Raw genomic sequence first — 18,515 nt, 5'->3', positions numbered from 1 at the left:
ATTTTTGAATTTTCCCAGTGTAGTACTACAGGAAGTTTACTAAGTGAGAACAATGGGGAATGATCATTAAACATCTTTGATGTACCTTAGAATTCAGGATTATTGAAAAGGAATAAATTGAGACTTTTGTTTAATTTCTGGATTACAAACATTTGGATCATGCAGATTGCTTAATAAAAACCTCGAAGCTCATTTACGGAATTGTGTAAAATAGATATGCATGATATAGCTCAACTACAATATAATTATAAGATGCACAACTTACAGGATGCCATACTAACAACTGGCGTACTAATCGCAATGCCCAAACATCTTGAAAGCTGTGTATCATTTATAGACACAAATAAGTAAACTGCTTTTAAAAATATGTTATTTAGAAACCATATAAAAAGATTACAGTTGCATATAACTTTAGAGGCTGACCCCAGTTTAAGAGGATCTCTACTTTTCACTTGAAGTGAAAAAGACTCTTCAGAACATTTCCAAGAAGCAGGCGAAACACCAACCTTGAATGCCGAAAAACATTTATCTTGGTTCAGTCAGACATTACATATTCTCATACTTGAAATAAAACATATAAATTTAAACTGTCACAATTTGTCGTAAACTAATATTGAACATATAAGCAAAAAGAAAAGCAGGTGAGACACCAACCTAGACTACAGAGAAAGATTTATCTTAGCACACATGTATATCCTTTGATAGCTGAAGTAAAATAATAACTACTAAAAAAATATCATATAAACAGAGATACCACGTTTAAGCATAAAGAGACCAATTACTAAATACAAATCTAACGGGTAAGGAAAGTCATAAATAAATCACTTTCATAATCTATGATAGTTTAGAAAGTTAGAAATGTACACAACCAATCTCTCAGCTTGAACTACAGGCAGTATTGAACCCTCAGTTTGTTGCCTACTATAAGATTTAGAATGTAACAATATTCTTAAATTACTAGTGTTTTGTAAATATTGTCTATTACATACATGAAAAGCATCTTTAGAAGTCCTCTTAAGATAATGGAGAAATACCATATAGCAATATACTGTCAAATTTATTTTCTCATTTCAATCAGTCAGTTGAGGTGCATCCATATGAAAATACAAGCATAGGTATAGACGTATAGTATAAATACATGTGGGAAAAAGAATACTTTGTAGCAGAGAGAAGAAAATCCCAATAGCCATAGCAAAAGGGAAAAGAAATAAATGAGAAGGTTCACCACATATGCAGGAGAGCATAAGACTGAGGTGTGAGAGAGCTTACATGGCCTTTTTTAACACCAGTTGGATAATGTTGTGGAGAAATTCCAGGTATTAAAATGCACAACTCCATGTACGATCTCAATCTGAAACCAAAACATGAAAGTAATACATTCAATATGAAAATGATCATGGGAACTCAACATCATTCATGGATAAAATTCAGTAAAAAGATCAGTTTGGTTTCTTTGTTCTAAATGAGCAGTAGCATGATGCACAAAAGGGTATATGTTGAAAGAAAATAGAATGGAAAGATAAAAAGACGTGATCATGTAAGATACTTCTAGTAAATTCCCACTGCTTTGATTGGTAAAATTTGAAACTCAAGTTTCTGTCCAGAGAGATTGCAGGCCAACTAATCACTCTTGTTTGGCTTCCCTGATAGTAACCAATTGGAGATTCCTAACGAAATTTCAATTTGTTGGTTCAGAATTAATTGGCTACTAACAATGTTTTAAGACTCAAATAATAGGCTAAACAGTGGCTGAAATCTTCTGTTTAAGCAAGCTTTTCACAGTGACTGTGTTGTTATAGTTTCCTACACTAAATATTTTACTTTGTCTATTTTTACTTCAGTCACAATTTTCAGCTGGTCATTTACATGATATCTGAAAGCAACAAAAAATTCCTTGGGCTTCAGACTTTTCTACCAGGTGACTTTTCTTCTTTATATTTTCTTGTGTTGTTGACTTTAATTATTTTTTTCCTGCTTCCATAATCTTAATTCTCTGCACAACTAATTTCTGGCTTGTCTCAATCAGCAATGGGTCAGTCCAAACTGAGTCCTTGTAATTCCTTACACGCATGTCTCACAAATAAATAAAGAATTACCCTTTATCATTCCAGCACCTTTGGTAATTTAAAAGTCAATACTTGTCATGCTTAAAGCAACTTAAACTGGAAAAAAGAATAAAAGGATTAAACTTAAACCTCAAGCGACTTTGTAGATGAAATATATCTATAGTTTTCTCTCACCATAATACAGCGAAGAATGAACATGGATATCTTACAGAGAAGTGTTGGACACCCTAATACAGGCAATTTTTATAAGAAACTTCACCAGTATATACAGATTACTATAAACAAGAGGTTAAACTTAATTCTCTCTAGTGATAAGTAGAATAGAACAATGACACAACTATATCATAGAATTTTACCAAGGTTACCATGAAACTAAAAGAGAGGTTGACTTGAGACTACTCAAGAGTAGAATTTTACTTATATGCAAGCTCCTTGGTATGCTCACTCCAACCTTCAAGATGCTGGTCCAACAGAGCACGGGTACGATCATTTATCTCAAAAACATGAGGGGATCCTAAAATTAACTCTAGCATCACAACTCCCACACTCCACATGTCATACCTATAAAGAAAGAAAGTCATCATGTATAATTCAAATTTTTTATCAGCATGCATGTGAAGATAAAACATCAACTGCAATACTAAGTGCAAAGCTCATGAAAGAAGAATAAATTTTAGAAGAGTTAACTATATAAACTTGACCCATAGGATTTTCCAATATCAGAATATTAAAAAATGATAAGAAAGTTGCAAACTTCAGTGTTACGCTTTTTGGCCCCTGAAACCAGCTCGCATTAAGTAAAGCTTCTGGTGGAGTGTACTCAAAGGTCTGTTCAGATCTGGAAACCATAAAGGAAAAGGCAATATGTAAGGAACACCAAAGAAATAAACAACTTTATAATCAAATTAGAAGAGATTTGTGTGGAATTTTCACCAACATATAAATATATCAGTCTCAAGGATTGACAAAATTTTATAGAAGTCATCATTAAACATGGTCCAAAAGCTCTAGCAATACATAATAAATCTCTGACAATACATAGATTGCATTTAGTGACTACTGATTGTAAACTAAAAGAATACAATAAAGAACAAAATAGATCCCATGATGCATATAACTCATAGCCAAATTGCTTTGGCAAAAACTCTACTAATCAATATGAATCAGGCACGATATAACATGGTGATAATTAACTAATATGCTACACTTACTAAGACACTAATAAGATAACATGGTGATAAGTAACTGATATGCTACAATCAAGGATTATCGTACCACTCAAAATGGTATAGAATGGCCGATACATACCGGTCCGAGCATGGGCCGATACATACCGGTCCGAGCATGGACCGATACGCAGACCACTTCTGTTTCGGGCAGCCTGTCCATCTCAAAAAAAAATAAAAAACCTAAAATAACGGTGCTGCATTCAACTCTGCTGCCGCCACCGCTGCTGCTTCTCAATGCTACTGCCACCATCACTGCTTTGTGATGCCGTTGTCATCGCCATTGCTTCACGACACCACTATCATCGCCATTGCTTCGCAATGCTGCTGCCGCCATGTTCCTTCTTCTTCCTAGGTACACTCCCACCTCTTCTACTCCTCTTCTTCCATCTTCTTCCTTCTTCTCCTCCACTACTTTCCCTTCTTCCTTTTCCTCCACTTCCTCCTTTCTTCCTCCACCTGCCCTTCCTCTTCTCCTTTTTCTTCCTCTTCGAAACGTCGATACATACCAGCGTACTGACGCAGGGTACACCGATATTGACTAGTATACCGGTCCGACTAGATCACCGAAATGGGTCCAGTACCCTAGACGATGATTTTTGGCTACACTTACTAAGACACTAATAAGAATTCGAAGGTTCACAAAATAGGAGAGAGATGTTTTGGTCCACATAAACACAATGAACCACAACAAAATTAAGCTAGAACTTCACCATACAGTACTTGAAGCACCTGGATGGGTAAAAACCAACTCAATCTTTTCTTTTAACAGAAAGATCTGATTTATCTATTGGTTGTACCCAATAGTGACCAAAGAAAGCATTTTCCTATATCATCTACGACAAAGATATCCACACCAGAACAGATTAAATGGTGTGTGAAAATGGATCCCTGATCCTAAGAAAATCTTCAACCAGAAAATAACAGGTAAACATCCACTATGCTAATGTTGTTAACATGTTTACAGTGAGTGTGCATCATCTATACTACATCTTTTCCATCTATCATTAAGTTCAATCTATAAATGGCTTCCTAAAGTCCAAGGTGGTCCACATGATCAAAGACGTACTCAAGGTTCGCAATACCATACCGTACCGGTATTTCGACCTGGGCTCGGTACCGGTATGGTACGGTATACCGAGCGGTACACCCAGGTGTACCGAGCAGTACACTTGGGTGTACCGAGTACAGTACACTGCTACAGTGCTACAGTGCTACAGTACCTCGGACCGGTAACAATCGGTCCGCGTACCGAAAACCTATCGGACCGGTATGTACCGCCCATACCGGGCGGTACAGCTCGGTACGGCAGACCCTAGACGTACTTACCCACTCCATGATGTCATTTTAGTTGGATATTAAGCTTGCAGCACACAAATTATATTCTCAATAAATAGTCTTATTAAAGGAACTTGGTAAAATATAGAATGGGACTAACTTCTTGAACTCTTGAATATATTTTCGTTATATACACCTCTACACCACCACCACCACCACCAACAACAACAAATGCAATGTCCCACCAATCTGGAGTTGACTACATGGCCATTACTTTTGATATAGGGCAATATCACTAGTTAAATAAAGAAAATCAAACCTCTTTGTTGGACTCGTGTTTAGTTATCAATGGCCTAGTGTGTCATAGGTTAATAGTAGGACATAATAACTGCAATACTATCCTATGGACTCAACACTGCAGAAATAAGCAAATTCCAATCTGATGTTAAATTCAAATCCACAACTTTCAATGGAGAAGAAAGTTCTGCCTTATAAACACTTGTTTTGGCAACCAGTTGGAACTGTTACGGTACTGCAAGACTAGGCAAGAGATTGACTTATAGTGTCCAGAATTAAGATCTTGATTCAGTATTGATAGAGATCAGTAGCCAGGCTGGTACAGGACAATATTGTATAGTGTACCAAATGCTGATGTGGATCAGCGACAACCAAAAACCCCCAGATGACTACAAGTAGAGAGAGAGAGAGGGGGGAGAAAAGGCAGACAGGTATGGTATCATGGGGTGAACAGGTAGAGACAAGACAACATAGACAAGCAACAGAGGGGAAGGAGCAGTGGCGAGAAGACAGCGGCTATGCAGCAATGAGGAGATGAGCAATAGCCAATAGTGAATATAAAAATGGTATAGGTATGCCTAGCACCCAGTATGGATCAGGCTTACTAGGTGGCAAGCTCAGTTCCAAATTGGACCAGATGAAATTCTCTCTGCATACTGGTCAATGGTCAAACAAGCAAAAATGATCCACCTTGATTAATACAATCGAAAATTTAATCCTTTATATGAAGCATGGGCCGATACACGGACCACCGCCGTTTCGGGCGGTCCGGTTAAAATAATAAAAAAAATAAAAAAAGTGGTGGGGCCCTATCCAACTCAACGTTCAAAAAGAAGAAAAACAAATTCTCTTCGCGTACAATGCCATTGCCCCTGCCGCTTTGCTGTTGCTGTTGCTGTTGCCACTGCCACTTCGACGCTGCCGCTGCTGCTTCTCCTCCTCTTATTTCTTCTTCCTCCACCGCTTCCTCATCTTCCTTCTTCCTTCCTCTCTCTTCCTCCTCTATTCCTCCACCACTCCTTCCTCTTCTCCCTCTTTTTCTTCCTCATAGAAACGCAGAAACACCAGTACACACCAACATACCATGTATTGGTACACTGGTACATACTGGTCCAATAGATTGCCGAAACAGGTCCGGTACTTGAAAAGGTAATCCTTTTATACTGATTAATATCACCATAAATATAATATAAAGAAATTAGATAGAGACCAATACCAACCTATAAGATGCTTAGTGCTGATCTGATAATCAAAACCAAATGTTGAAAAGAAAGACTGGTTTTATACATTTGGTAAACAAGTTGGTCCAATTCTGTCATATAAAGAGCACAGTCATGACCCGTTTTCTATTTTAGGAATTAGTTTGGTGGTTCTTATACCCCTTTTCTTTTATCTTGGAAGCCCCAGGAACAAAATGTTCCACTGAAATGTTCTGGAACTTTGAAACATGACTGTGCTAATATATTATCAACATTCTGACCAAATTTTGTTCGCCCAATTTTCTTGGACAAAAGACAAATACATAAAAAAAACAAGCAACTAAAGACACAAAATAAGGTATGAGATGCCTCTTGAGGAGAAATATCTTGCATTTTAATTGAACTGAAACCCTATACTGCCACAAGAAAATTCCCTGGAAAATTAACCTGTATCTCTGTTATAAATTGTGACAATGTAACAAATGCTTAGAAAGGTGAATAGGGCTGCCGGTGGGTTGGCCAACTATAGCAGAAACAAACAAACAAAATAAATATAGACTTAGCTCCCTAAGACAACCAGATCAACTAAAAGATTATGCAATAATCAGAAATGACTTCTTACCTAGTTGGCCCAGATCCATAAAGATGCTTCATGGTGAAATCATCAATTGCACTGCCAAAATCAATAATCCGCCTGTAGAATAAAACAAAAACTAGACCCAATTACTAATTCAATAAGCGAAATCAATGTCCCATTTACAACTATGATTATACCCATAAGTGTAAACTAGCTCATCAAATGTAGATTGGCAAAAGAAAGTGAATATATTTAAGCTTTAAAAGGAAATATAAAGCTCAAACCTCCACATTTTCTCCATTAAATACTAGTTATGCTAGTAATCACATCTTATCTGATGATATAAGCAGCATATTTCTATAGTCCAAATTCTCTATAATTGTGTGTAGAGTTGTAGACCATTCATCTTCAGTGGAATCGGCACACTGTTGCCTTTGTCAACGATCAGTTTCTTTCTTAATATTATTTGTTTAACATAGAAGATTATAAGAAATTACACATGCTAGTGGGATCAAACAGGAATGACTAAGGTACTACCCATCTGATTTATATCAGTTCACTTATTTATTTATTACATACATGGATAAAAAATTAAACAGATATACCTATAAGAAAAATGTGCATATATAAACAAACAATTCTTACCAACATTCTCACTTTTCTACACCTAATAACATTCCCTTTTTTCAGTTACTGAAATAATTGTCAGTCTGTTGATTATATTCTCCAATATTAATAAAGAAAATTGCAAGAGGAAGAACCAAGATAATGGCAAAAGTATGTACATTTTTAGATGATTTTGTCTAACCCCATTGGGAATTTCGCTTAAGCATCTTCCTGTGTCCACGTCTTCCAAGCATACAATCATGTTTTCTACAAACAAAATAAACACTTACATTAGCTTAATAAGTGAAAACCAAGATTATGAAATGTAGTAAATCTACAGATAACACTAAATGAACCAGACAACTGATGCAACACTTTGACACAAGTAATTATAAGACGAGGGAAAACTTATGGTTCTTACAAAATCACATTATTATTAAATAAATGAGTATTCAAGTCTAAAAATATGTGTCTTAGAGATCTTTCTGGAAACAAAAAGATACAAATTTAAATTGCATAGTCAAACTGGACTAAAAATGACCATTCTGTGCATTCATACTGAGAGCTAAGCCTTCAAATCTGGAGATGCTGCAAAAATAGAAAGGCCAAACAAGACATGGGAAGAAGTGAAACAAAAAAGGATAATCCTGAGTTCATCACAGACAAGGACCCTAAAAAGAAGTAGGATTGCACTGTTTATATATCCTGAAAAGGACATAGAAAAACATCCAAATAAGCTTTTAAGAATAATAGACTAGCAAGAAGGATAAAAGATATTATTGGATCCTTGTATGTGATTAAGTACCAGTCCATGCAAAATCTATAATATAAAGAAAAATAAACTAAAAGGAACAGAAAGAAATACAGACTCCAAGAAAGAACCATAGAAGTAATTTTGTTTAAGAATAAAAGAACTGCATAGAGAGTATTTTTAGTTACCAATTAAAAAAAACTGAAATGGAATAGATCCTAAAACCTGGCTTAATATTAAAATCAGCATCGCTAATAAAACCATGGAGTGCAATTTTGCCCAGTTCGGTTCATACCAACCGGTGTATACTGGCCCGAGCCCAAAGAGTGGATCACCCCCATTTTGGTGGTTTGGTCCAATCTACTAAAAAAGAAAATAAAAAAACTTAAAACCAGGATTAGGGTTCGCGTTCTCTTCTCTGTACATGCATAGCCACATGAGCACCGCTGCCGTCCTCTTCCCTTATGTGTACAGCCATGTGAGCCATCGCTGCCGTCTGCAACAACTATGTCCCAGCTACTCAAGGCATGCTGCCTACCTCTGGCAAGTTACCCGAGGTCGATACCGGTGTACCCAAGGTCGATACCCGAGTTCCTGCTCCCCTCTTCCTCCACTACCTCTTCTTCTTCCTCTTCCTCTTCCTCCTGTTTCTCCACCACCTCCTCTTCTTCCTCCTTCCTCTTTTTCTTTCTTCCTCATGCTCCTCCACCTCCTCTTCTTCCTCTTCATCCTTCTCTTGTTCCTCCACCACCTGCTCTTCTTCATCTTCTTCCACCACCTCCTCTTCTTCCTCCTTCCTCTTTTTCTTTCTTCCTCATGCTCCTCCACCTCCTCTTCTTCCTCTTCATCCTTCTCTTGTTCCTCCACCACCTGCTCTTCTTCATCTTCTTCCACCACCTCCTCTTCTTCCTTACTCTTCCTCCATTGTCAGCTCTTCCTTCCCCTTCTCCTTCTTCTTCCCCTTCGAGTCTTTGGTGCATATCGGTGTAACATGTACTGATACACTGGGTACTAATCAGTACATATCAGTCAGGCCAGGGACTGGTCCAGTACTCTCATACAAGATTGCAATCCTTTTATAAAACATCAACTAAGAATAAAAAAAAAAAAAAAAAAGGGAGGGGGGAGGGGAGAGAGAGTATGGGATGTAAAGAAGACTTTCAAAATATTTTTCATTTATGTCATCGTACCAGATTTGGAGTTTCATTACAGACACAGCAGGATTAGCAACTAAAATATAGAATTAAGATACAAGGTCATGATACTCTTACCAGGTTTAATGTCTCTATGGGTGACATTGCGATCATGACAAGCTTTGAGAGCCAGTAACTAAAACAAAGACAAAAAAACATATAAGAATAAGCATTGGTATATTTAGGCAAGGTTAAGAAAAAAAAAACCCAGATGACATTTTCTAAGGCTCCATAAACTAATAAGCTTACTTCCTACCACCATAATGTGACAACTACAAGCATAAAATGATATGAAATGATAATAAACATAAATGGTGCTCGTAATGAACATGTTTTCTTGCATACAATGAATATATGGGACCTTAAGGGGCTTCACTGACCAAACAATACGTAGGCAGCATGTTAAGTGTCTCGACCAAAGATACTATCTAAATCATCACCTTAAGAAGACCATAAATCAAATGCAACTGAAACCTGATTACTACATAACTTAAGCTCATAATTATCCTCTCCTAGAACCATATGCCTAGATTTGTTGGAGGCTGTTTATTCTCTATTGTATTTCATTCATTCTTTTTTTTTTTAATTCTTGATAAGGCTTGGACATCTGTAAGAAAAGGACACTAGATCATCTGCATTCTGCAGAATTGTGTGTCGCACACTCCAATCACTATAGACCAATAGTCAACCTATATGGTCATACCTCGCAAACATTTCAAGCCAAACCAGTCCAACTGCCAAGTTGAGATCTTGCCCAACTTTAAGGATTTGAATAATAAAAACTCAGTCGAAACTGGAAAGTTATGTTCACAGCTTGACCAAAGCCCCAGTTCAGTTTGTTCTTTGGTTGAGTGTCTGCATTTGAAGAAGATCCTATTTTTCATTTATAATTGGCTCTCATGTTACTCCCTTTGATGCCTAAACTTGCAGCTGGAAAAAAAAAGACATCAAATAGGATTGACAAGTTGATAGTTGACAGTCATATTTAGTCAAATGATTCTTGGAGCCTTCAACTTTAAGCTATACTCTCTTTGAAAGTAGTAATAAACTATCTGTAGGAGACTGGCAAATGGTTACCTTACCTGTATCAGACATGAATACTTTTTAAACATTTCACAGATATATCCCTGATAATTTCTTTATGTAAACATTTTCCCAAAAGTTATTATAAGATCAGATGCTTCAATAAAACTTAAGGGATAATATAAATGATTTAACATTTCACAGATATATCCCTGATGGATGCTTCTTTGCGATGACATTGTTTCACTTTAATGTAAATGATTTAATGATGGTTAAGATTATATATATATATATATATATATATATATATATATATATATATAATTTATTTAAATATTTTAATAATTATTTAAATTTATATATTTAACCATAAATTTGTGAAATAGTTCCATTTGATTTTACGCGGATGACATGGCTCACATGAATGTTCATTTGCCAAAGATCATGTTAATAGTACCAATAAAAACAGACCTTGTAACATCACAGAACTACAGTGTATACTTCCAAGGACACTAAGGTGTCTATCATTTCTATTCATAGAAAGATTAAAAAAAAGGATGAAGAAAACATGCATGTGATGCTAAGAAGGAAATCGATAGAGAACAAAAGTGATGAAGACATACCAGCTGCCATATGAGGTCTTTCATTTCGTTTTGTCCTGCTTCTGTCGTCCTTAACCAGTGCCACCAGGAAGAAGGACGTAGTACTCTAACATTCCTCACTTTTTCATCCCTTTCATTATTGGTGAATGATTTTGATTCTTCTGCTGTATATATCAGCTTTGATAGAGACATTCCTTCATTACTAAAAACAAGCCATAATTCTTTTGATTCTGACTCAAATGATTCTACATATCTAGCTATATGTTTTAAACCTTCTTCATAGCTTATCGGCATTGCTCCATAATTCCTAGCGTAAGTATTTGTTGAATCAAAGATATCATCCACCTCATCATTATCTGACATGTTCTTTTGCAAAAGATCAGAGAAATCAGATTGCATATCTACAGAAAAGGTTGTTGGTGTTTCTGTAATTGAACCCCCTAGAGACGTAGAAGCATTTGAAAAAAGTTCTCCAAAGTACTTTTCACGCAGGCCACTCAGGTAAGCATTGGTCCCTCTCTCCACCTAATATTTATTATATCAGGAACTCAAACTTGTAAAGCTCTACATGTAAGTGAAATATTAATGTGTGTATTAAAAAAACAACTTTATAGAAAACAGCAAGAAAGAAGAAAATTTTGAACTTCCAGACCATCACCATCAACTGGTACACTAGCAATATATACCCATCAAAATAAAGGATAATAACATAGAGGTGCAAAAAAATATTAAAGTTAACAATTCCTGTATTATAAACCAAGAATGATAAATTTCTGGTGAATTATCCTACCCTACAAGTATGTATTCATGGTAGAAAGCAAGCAGCATCCATGGTGCCTCCACTGTATTCTTTAAAATCTGTTTGTTATATATAATTCAGTAAAGCTATACATTAAATAGATACAATGAAATTAACTATAATAATATAAAATTACTAAGTACAATAATAACAACCATAATGTCCTAATCAAGGTTTGCAATACCATCTAGTATGGTTCAGTATGGAGTTTTCACCTATCTGACATCCTACACATGGAATAGGGTATAATGCCCAGCACGACCTCATACCACCCGTACAAGGCTAAGGCTTACATTGGGCAGTAAATTAAAATTCTTGATCCCAATTGTTTGTACATAGATCTTTTCCTACCAATTACAAAACAATATTCTAAATTTCTAAGTTAAATCATGGATATTCAAATCTCTAGGTCTTTCTCTACCTCTCTTTGCACCATTAAACTAGTAGCCACACCTCTTCCAACCATAACATCTATAGTTCCCCTTGGAATATGTTTGTATGATCCTTCCTCATTTTATCCTTCACTCAAATTATGTCTAATTGTTGACCAATGAAATTATTTTTATCAATCTTTCCTAGTAATTCCATGCATCCACCTTAACAACATTATCAATTTAGTATCACAAATTTCTTGTACAAGTTACTTATTAACTACCAAACATTTTAATCAATAGAGCTTTGTTGGCCAACAACTATCTTATACACTTTTTCTTTTAATCCCTATGATCACAAGAAACTCCTTACATCCATCTCTACTTTAATCACTCAATTTTTATCCTATGGATCAAGGATTGAAATTTCATATCGTATTTGTGTACCGAGCTTTGCTCAACACGATACAATACAACGTATTGAGCGGTACGCCTAGAAAAAAAATAAAAATCAATTTTAGTACCAAGCGATACTAAATATATAAAAAAATAAATATATATATATAATAATATACAAAAATTATAAAATATATATCTTTTTATATAAAAAGATATAAAAATCAATATATAAAGATATAAAGAAGATACAAGGTGTACCAAGCGGTAGCCTCGTCGTCGTTGCCTTGTCCTTCTTTTCCTCATTGTCTCGTCTACGGCCTTCGATGTTAAGGAGGTGGGTAGAAGAAAGACGACATTGGAAGGTTCTACGTGCAGCGACAGTGGACAAAGGAGACCATTCGAAGATGAAGAAGGCTGGGGTCTTTGCTGCCTTCCTCGCAGCCGCCTCTTCCGCTGCTCTCGCCGCTGCCTCCTCTGATCCCCGTGCCTCCAGCTCCTCCTCCAAAGAGATACGACTCTCCTCGCTGTTACCTCCTAGATCGGGATCATCGAGGGAGGGCGGTGCCGGATCGGGATCGAGAAAGGGCGTGGAAGACAAGTTCACGCCGAGATTCGATAGGCTCAGGTTCATCGAGACGCTGGTGACGGCGCATCGATGACTCTGCGGTCCTCTTTCTCAACACTTCTCCCTCTTTCTGGATGCTTCTTCTTCTTCTTCAATACTTCTCCCTCTTCTTCGAATGTCCTATTCTTCCTCGTCTCGCCTCACCGCAACCAGGTTGATACCGACCGGTAGCGGGCGGTCCGCGTGCCAATCAGCTAGCAAACTGATACGGCCGGTACGGAATAGTATTAAAAACCCTACTATGGAAATATCTTCATCAATCTCTTTATAATGTTGAATAATAAATCCTAGATATTTTACCTCTAAAGTTTTCACTTAGAAGAAGTTCTTAACCATCCATCTAGACTACATCCTTAGTTCTTCTATTAACATTAGTGAAAATTACATCTCATATATTTATTCTTAATCTTAATTTAAAACTTTTGGTTTCCAAGAAGTAAGAATTATCTCCCTAAGTCAAAGTTTGAAATTAACTTCGTTGAACTCCCAATCAAAATATTATCATCGAAAAAACATACACCATGGAGTTCTACCACTTCGTATATGCAAAAGTACATGTATATGCAAAATCATGCAATTTCAAGTTTTCAACATTCATTTAAATCAATCATATTTACCACTTCCTATAACATATATATTATGGGCCTGGGCTTCAACAAGAACTAGTAGAATTTTATAAGGCAAAATGATCTTTTATCTCCATCATTATTGTTAAAGAAACAAACCACAAGGCCACTTATTTATATTTCTTCAAAGGAATTTTCCCCAATCATGAATTCATGATTACTTATTACTCCTACATATTATGATTTGACTGCATATTCACTTGATAATTTCACCTGCAATATCAAGATAGAATGTCAAGATTAATTTCAGATCAACTGTATGATTGCCTAAGATTTTAAGGTTAAAATAGAAACCAACATACCAAATAGGTTTTCAAAAGTAACAGATATTTCCTATCTGATAAATGACTTTCTCTGGCAAGTCTAATTTCATCAGAAAAAGCTAGTATAAGTGACATTAAGGACTATGTCTAAGAAGGTTTATTTTCCTCGGTCATCATGTGGGCAAACTTAATTGGGTGCCTAAGGTTACATAATATCCCAAGTCCCAACAGTTAAAAAGAAAAAAACATACACAATAACAATAGAAAAAAATTTAATATTTCAAACGTGCTATTGATAAAGAACTAATTGGACAAAAAAGTGCACATTATCTTACCATTATCCGCTTCAGAATGAACAAATTGCTGTCCCTCTGATCAGTAGAGCAATGTCTATTGGATGTTTTAGAGCTTGCACTCATATTGCACTTAGATGTATCCATATGCAGACTCGAAGCAAAATGATACAAGTTTTTATGGCTGCTGTTGTATATATCACTATCCTGGGAACAATTCCAATGAAAGGCCAACCAAACTTCGCCATATGATCCACGATCAAACCTCCGCTTTAAGACATACCTAAGTCAACAAAAAGATATACAAGTAAGAAAAGATAGAACCAATCATGAGAAAATAATAAAAGGTTAAATCGAACAAGTATCAAACTGCTGGGAAAAAAAAGGCATTCAATGGCATTAAGAAATAACATTATTAGATTGAAACTCCATCACATAGAGCAGACCATAAACATAAAAGTAGTCAGCAAGCTTAACTGTTTGCTTATGGACTTACTCCTTTATTTATAAGCCTTGGGAAAAAAAACTTGAGATGCTAATTCTTAAGGCCTTCTCTTTTCTGTAGATGGTATGCAGCGATGAGTTTCTTTTGCATGCCTGCATAACTCTGTCATTGATAGATCTAAAACACATGCACCTCCAAGATAGCTCAAAAACCAGTCTGAGGCTGAGGCTGGGTCTGGAGTGTAGACAGATTGACCCCATATGGGCTGATATATAATAAAAAAAAACTCAAAACCAGCTGTTTCAACTATTTTATCTAAACTAGGTCACTTTCAACCAGTTTAAACCAAAACTGGCCAAAACTCTTTAAATTCTTCCCGGTCTTTTGGTTTTGAGTCTTCAATGTGGTTAAGTGTTTTCGAAATGTGATTAGAGCTTCAAAGACACAGTGACAGCAGTGCAATTTGCTCAACAATTCTGTGCCAAGAGAAGGAAGAGAAAGAAGGCCTCACCATCTTTTCTACTTACTCCAAGTGGTATACCAGCCCAAGGGGGGACTGGTACAGGTTACTGAAGTTGAAATCCTTTGTCCACATTATACTTTATTATAGTCATGTATACTAATTTAAAGTGAATTAATGAATTAGTAGGAAATCTCTCCGATTGCATATTTATTCTGTAATATGGTCTCTCCAATTTGATTATGCAGCTTGCATGTCACAGTTAAAGGAAAAATGAACCAAATATTACTGGATAGCAACCACAACTTGCTAACAACAAAAGAAACCTAATCACACATAATTGAGCCAACAAACCATAGCATATATGGCTACAAATTCAAAGATTGCACTACACTCAAATCTTAGTTGAGTTTATGCTAGGGAAAGAGCCATATTTGAGTATCTCATATTAATAATATGTACAAATATCAATGGATCAAATTGGAAATCCTATTGAGAAAATCAACATAAGATTGGGTCGTAAGCATCTGAAAATCAAAATCATTCAAAAAAAAGTTGGTATTTCCAAAAGCAATCCAATCCAACCAAAATACAGACCACTCAACTAAATAAGTTGAGTGAATCCTGTTTCCATGCCTGAGTTATCCCTTGTGCTTGGATCTGCAATGTCAAAGTACCTGATACCTAAGTCAATTGAACACAGACGGGAGACATGGAGATTTACAAATAAGAGATAATCTCTTGATGGAAGAAGTAAAGGATTTTCACCATGTACAAGGATTTTGAAGTTGAAACTTGAACCAATTTGAAATATATCCTTACATTTACCATTTAATTATTACTTCATCTCCTCTCGACAATCAAAAGATTCAAAACTCTAATTCTATGTTGAGTACAAGCAATATATGATTTGCATCTTTCCTGAATGGGCATAACAGTGTATATTATCTAGATACATTTATTCTATAAGAAAAAAAACCAACAAACATTTATTTTACAAGTGTGGGTCAAAAAGAGGTACCTGAAATTGGGTATTTTGTATGCAAATGATTCTGAAGAGTCGGATCTGATATCACTGTAAGGAATTGAGTCTAGCAAACCCAGAAACTTAGCGAACACATCAGGACTAGTACATTGACCTCTGTCTCCATCGTGGATCCCGAAGTGCCAGCATAACTTTTGGTCTTTATAACGTTCTAAAGGCCCTCCACCTAAACATTACAATAGAAAAAATATAGTAATCGAAATGCATGAGACAGTTAAACGGGTTTCTCTAGAGAAACAAAACAGAAATAAAATGATGAGTGAGAGTTACTTAAAATGATAACAAATAGCACATTGACCTCAAGTAAGTTTGAAATATAGTTCACGCACAAAAGGACAGTTGTGGACAATTCAAAAATATAGGGGAGAGAACCCCACGAAAATCTTGCCTGGTTGCCCATTTATACCAAGGTGACATATTAAGAACTTTTGCAATTTGTGTTTGTAGGGTTTGTGGAAAATACTAGGAGTTGCATTAAAAAGAAGGTAGTATTTGTCTAATTATCAACATGTTGTGATCAACGACATGACTATATGAGCAACTATATAGTGGAGGGGACTCGAAACATTAATAGGATACCCTCTAGAAGAGCTAAAACCTAAACCATTCTAACTTGTAGGTTCTATGCTCAAAGGGTGATCTAAACCTCTAAAGTAATATTTTTATGATCAAACTTTTGGTCAAATGTTCACTTGTTTTATCTGCGATGCTGAATTGCTGATAGAATACTAACTAGGAACTAGGAAGAAATTGATAATTGTTTGACACCACATGAAAAGTTTCTCCAACCTTAAATCAATCTCAATATTTTTATTAAACCTTGTTGGTTACATAATAACTAGAGACAGAAATAGTTACCAGAAAAAGTCATGACTCATGATTACACAGTTTCTAATAAGTTCTTGTCATGCTGGACAATTCATTTTTGTAAATACGCAGGAACTTCATGACTTACTGTGATATGACATATCTGAGTCAAGTAATGACTGATATAAGCCATGCTCTCCACCTTTTTGAGATTCTTTCGGTCCTTGGAAAACATAATCCATGTCCTCATTCAGATTTTCCGACAGATAAAAGCAACCAAGTCTTCTCTGTTCTGTTTCAACCTACAGCAATTACAATCACTAAGAATAGATAAAGCCAGAATGCATAATGCATCCTCTTGAGAGTGAATAATACTCAAATTAAGCAGAAACGTGAAGATAGTAAGCATTTGAAATCTGTCAAACAGACTAAAAAAGAAAAAGAACCCCCCCATGCACAAGGCTCCTGCCAGGATGGACTTACAGTGACACTAAGGTCCACCCTCTATCTTTCCCACTGTTAGAACCATGTAACTACTACAATCAACTCTCTGATAGCAGAATAAATGACATAGACCTAGTTATGCTCACCATGACCTAATCAGCCTGAAGCCTTCATTAATTGAATGCTTAAAAACAGGTGGAAATTGTTCACTGGCTGACATTCATAGGTCACAGAATTCTTATTGTGTCAGTACTTCCCCTACAGTTTGCTTATAGCTTGTGGAAAAAAGAGCCAAAAGTAAAAGTGACATACTGGAACATGAAGAAATGAAAACACAAAAATAATATTGATATAAGGTTTAACAAAATGTTAGAATGTTCTTCTTACCAAAAACCGATCAAACTTCGATGCGATGTTGTTGTAGTACTCCATTGGTACAAGGCGTGTATTAATTGCATCATTTGCTGGCCACGTCAGAGAGGAAGGCAATGAACATGTGTTAGCAGACAATTAAAGACCAAAAACAAGCTGTTGTTGCTATTAAACTAGCTGCAAGTAGAAAAAGGTTTTACAAAGAATTGGTAAATATAGCGAGAAAATCAGCATTACCTAACTTTTTCTGCAATTCCAACAATGACAAGTCAGAGGTTTCATCTGCATCAAACACATTTTCCACAAAAGTCCCAGAAGATTTCAAAGGAATGACTACAATTGCCATGTTGTCCATGGTACCCCTTTCAAAAGCAGTGTTCACTAAAAGATCAGCTAAAGTGTATGTCACACTGTGAATATACTCCGCCTTCACATTAGCTTTTAGTTTCTCATACCATAACAGATCACAAACTTCTTGCATGGTCAGCTTTTCAAAGACTCCATCAGATGCCGCAATCAAATAACTGTCATTTCTTGTTATCTGTTGCCAATCTGTCATCTCGGGTGTAGAGACCACACCATAACTAACCATGATCAAGAGCAACAACTGAATGAGATAAGATCTAAGAAATAAGAATTACAATAGAAGTGTTCAGATTATAGAGTAACAATAGCCACCACAAAACATAAAAAGAAAACAAAACTATGAATATTCAAGTTATTATATTTAGGGATTTTTTACGTTAAT

The 18,515-nt window shown here is 35.9% G+C and overlaps 1 protein-coding gene across 8 annotated transcripts in view; it reads right to left on the bottom strand.

The window, feature by feature from the left end:
• The window catches only part of LOC135582499 (uncharacterized), a 32,837-nt gene that overhangs the window by 9,287 nt on the left and 5,035 nt on the right, over window positions 1-18,515 (bottom strand). For 7 of the 8 annotated variants that reach the window (XM_065140049.1, XM_065140050.1, XM_065140048.1 and 4 more), the window contains exons 6-19: window positions 18,005-18,351; window positions 17,783-17,859; window positions 17,100-17,253; window positions 16,121-16,310; window positions 14,237-14,477; window positions 10,840-11,343; window positions 9,272-9,329; window positions 7,429-7,516; window positions 6,689-6,760; window positions 2,821-2,904; window positions 2,484-2,627; window positions 1,270-1,351; window positions 424-506; window positions 266-320 (exon numbers count right to left, since the gene is read on the bottom strand). In XM_065140049.1, the coding sequence (XP_064996121.1) occupies window positions 266-320; window positions 424-506; window positions 1,270-1,351; window positions 2,484-2,627; window positions 2,821-2,904; window positions 6,689-6,760; window positions 7,429-7,516; window positions 9,272-9,329; window positions 10,840-11,343; window positions 14,237-14,477; window positions 16,121-16,310; window positions 17,100-17,253; window positions 17,783-17,859; window positions 18,005-18,351 (2,179 nt within the window). Of the gene's footprint in view, window positions 1-265; window positions 321-397; window positions 507-1,269; window positions 1,352-2,483; window positions 2,628-2,820; window positions 2,905-6,688; window positions 6,761-7,428; window positions 7,517-9,271; window positions 9,330-10,839; window positions 11,344-14,236; window positions 14,478-16,120; window positions 16,311-17,099; window positions 17,254-17,782; window positions 17,860-18,004; window positions 18,352-18,515 lie in introns of all 8 variants that reach the window. The other variant, XM_065140052.1, reaches the window with a different exon arrangement.

The sequence above is a fragment of the Musa acuminata genome, chromosome BXJ3-2 (assembly GCF_036884655.1).
Source record: "Musa acuminata AAA Group cultivar baxijiao chromosome BXJ3-2, Cavendish_Baxijiao_AAA, whole genome shotgun sequence".
Lineage (NCBI taxonomy): Eukaryota > Viridiplantae > Streptophyta > Magnoliopsida > Zingiberales > Musaceae > Musa > Musa acuminata.
Note: the sequence above shows the minus strand (reverse complement) of the source record. Positions and strands in the feature narration are given on the sequence as shown.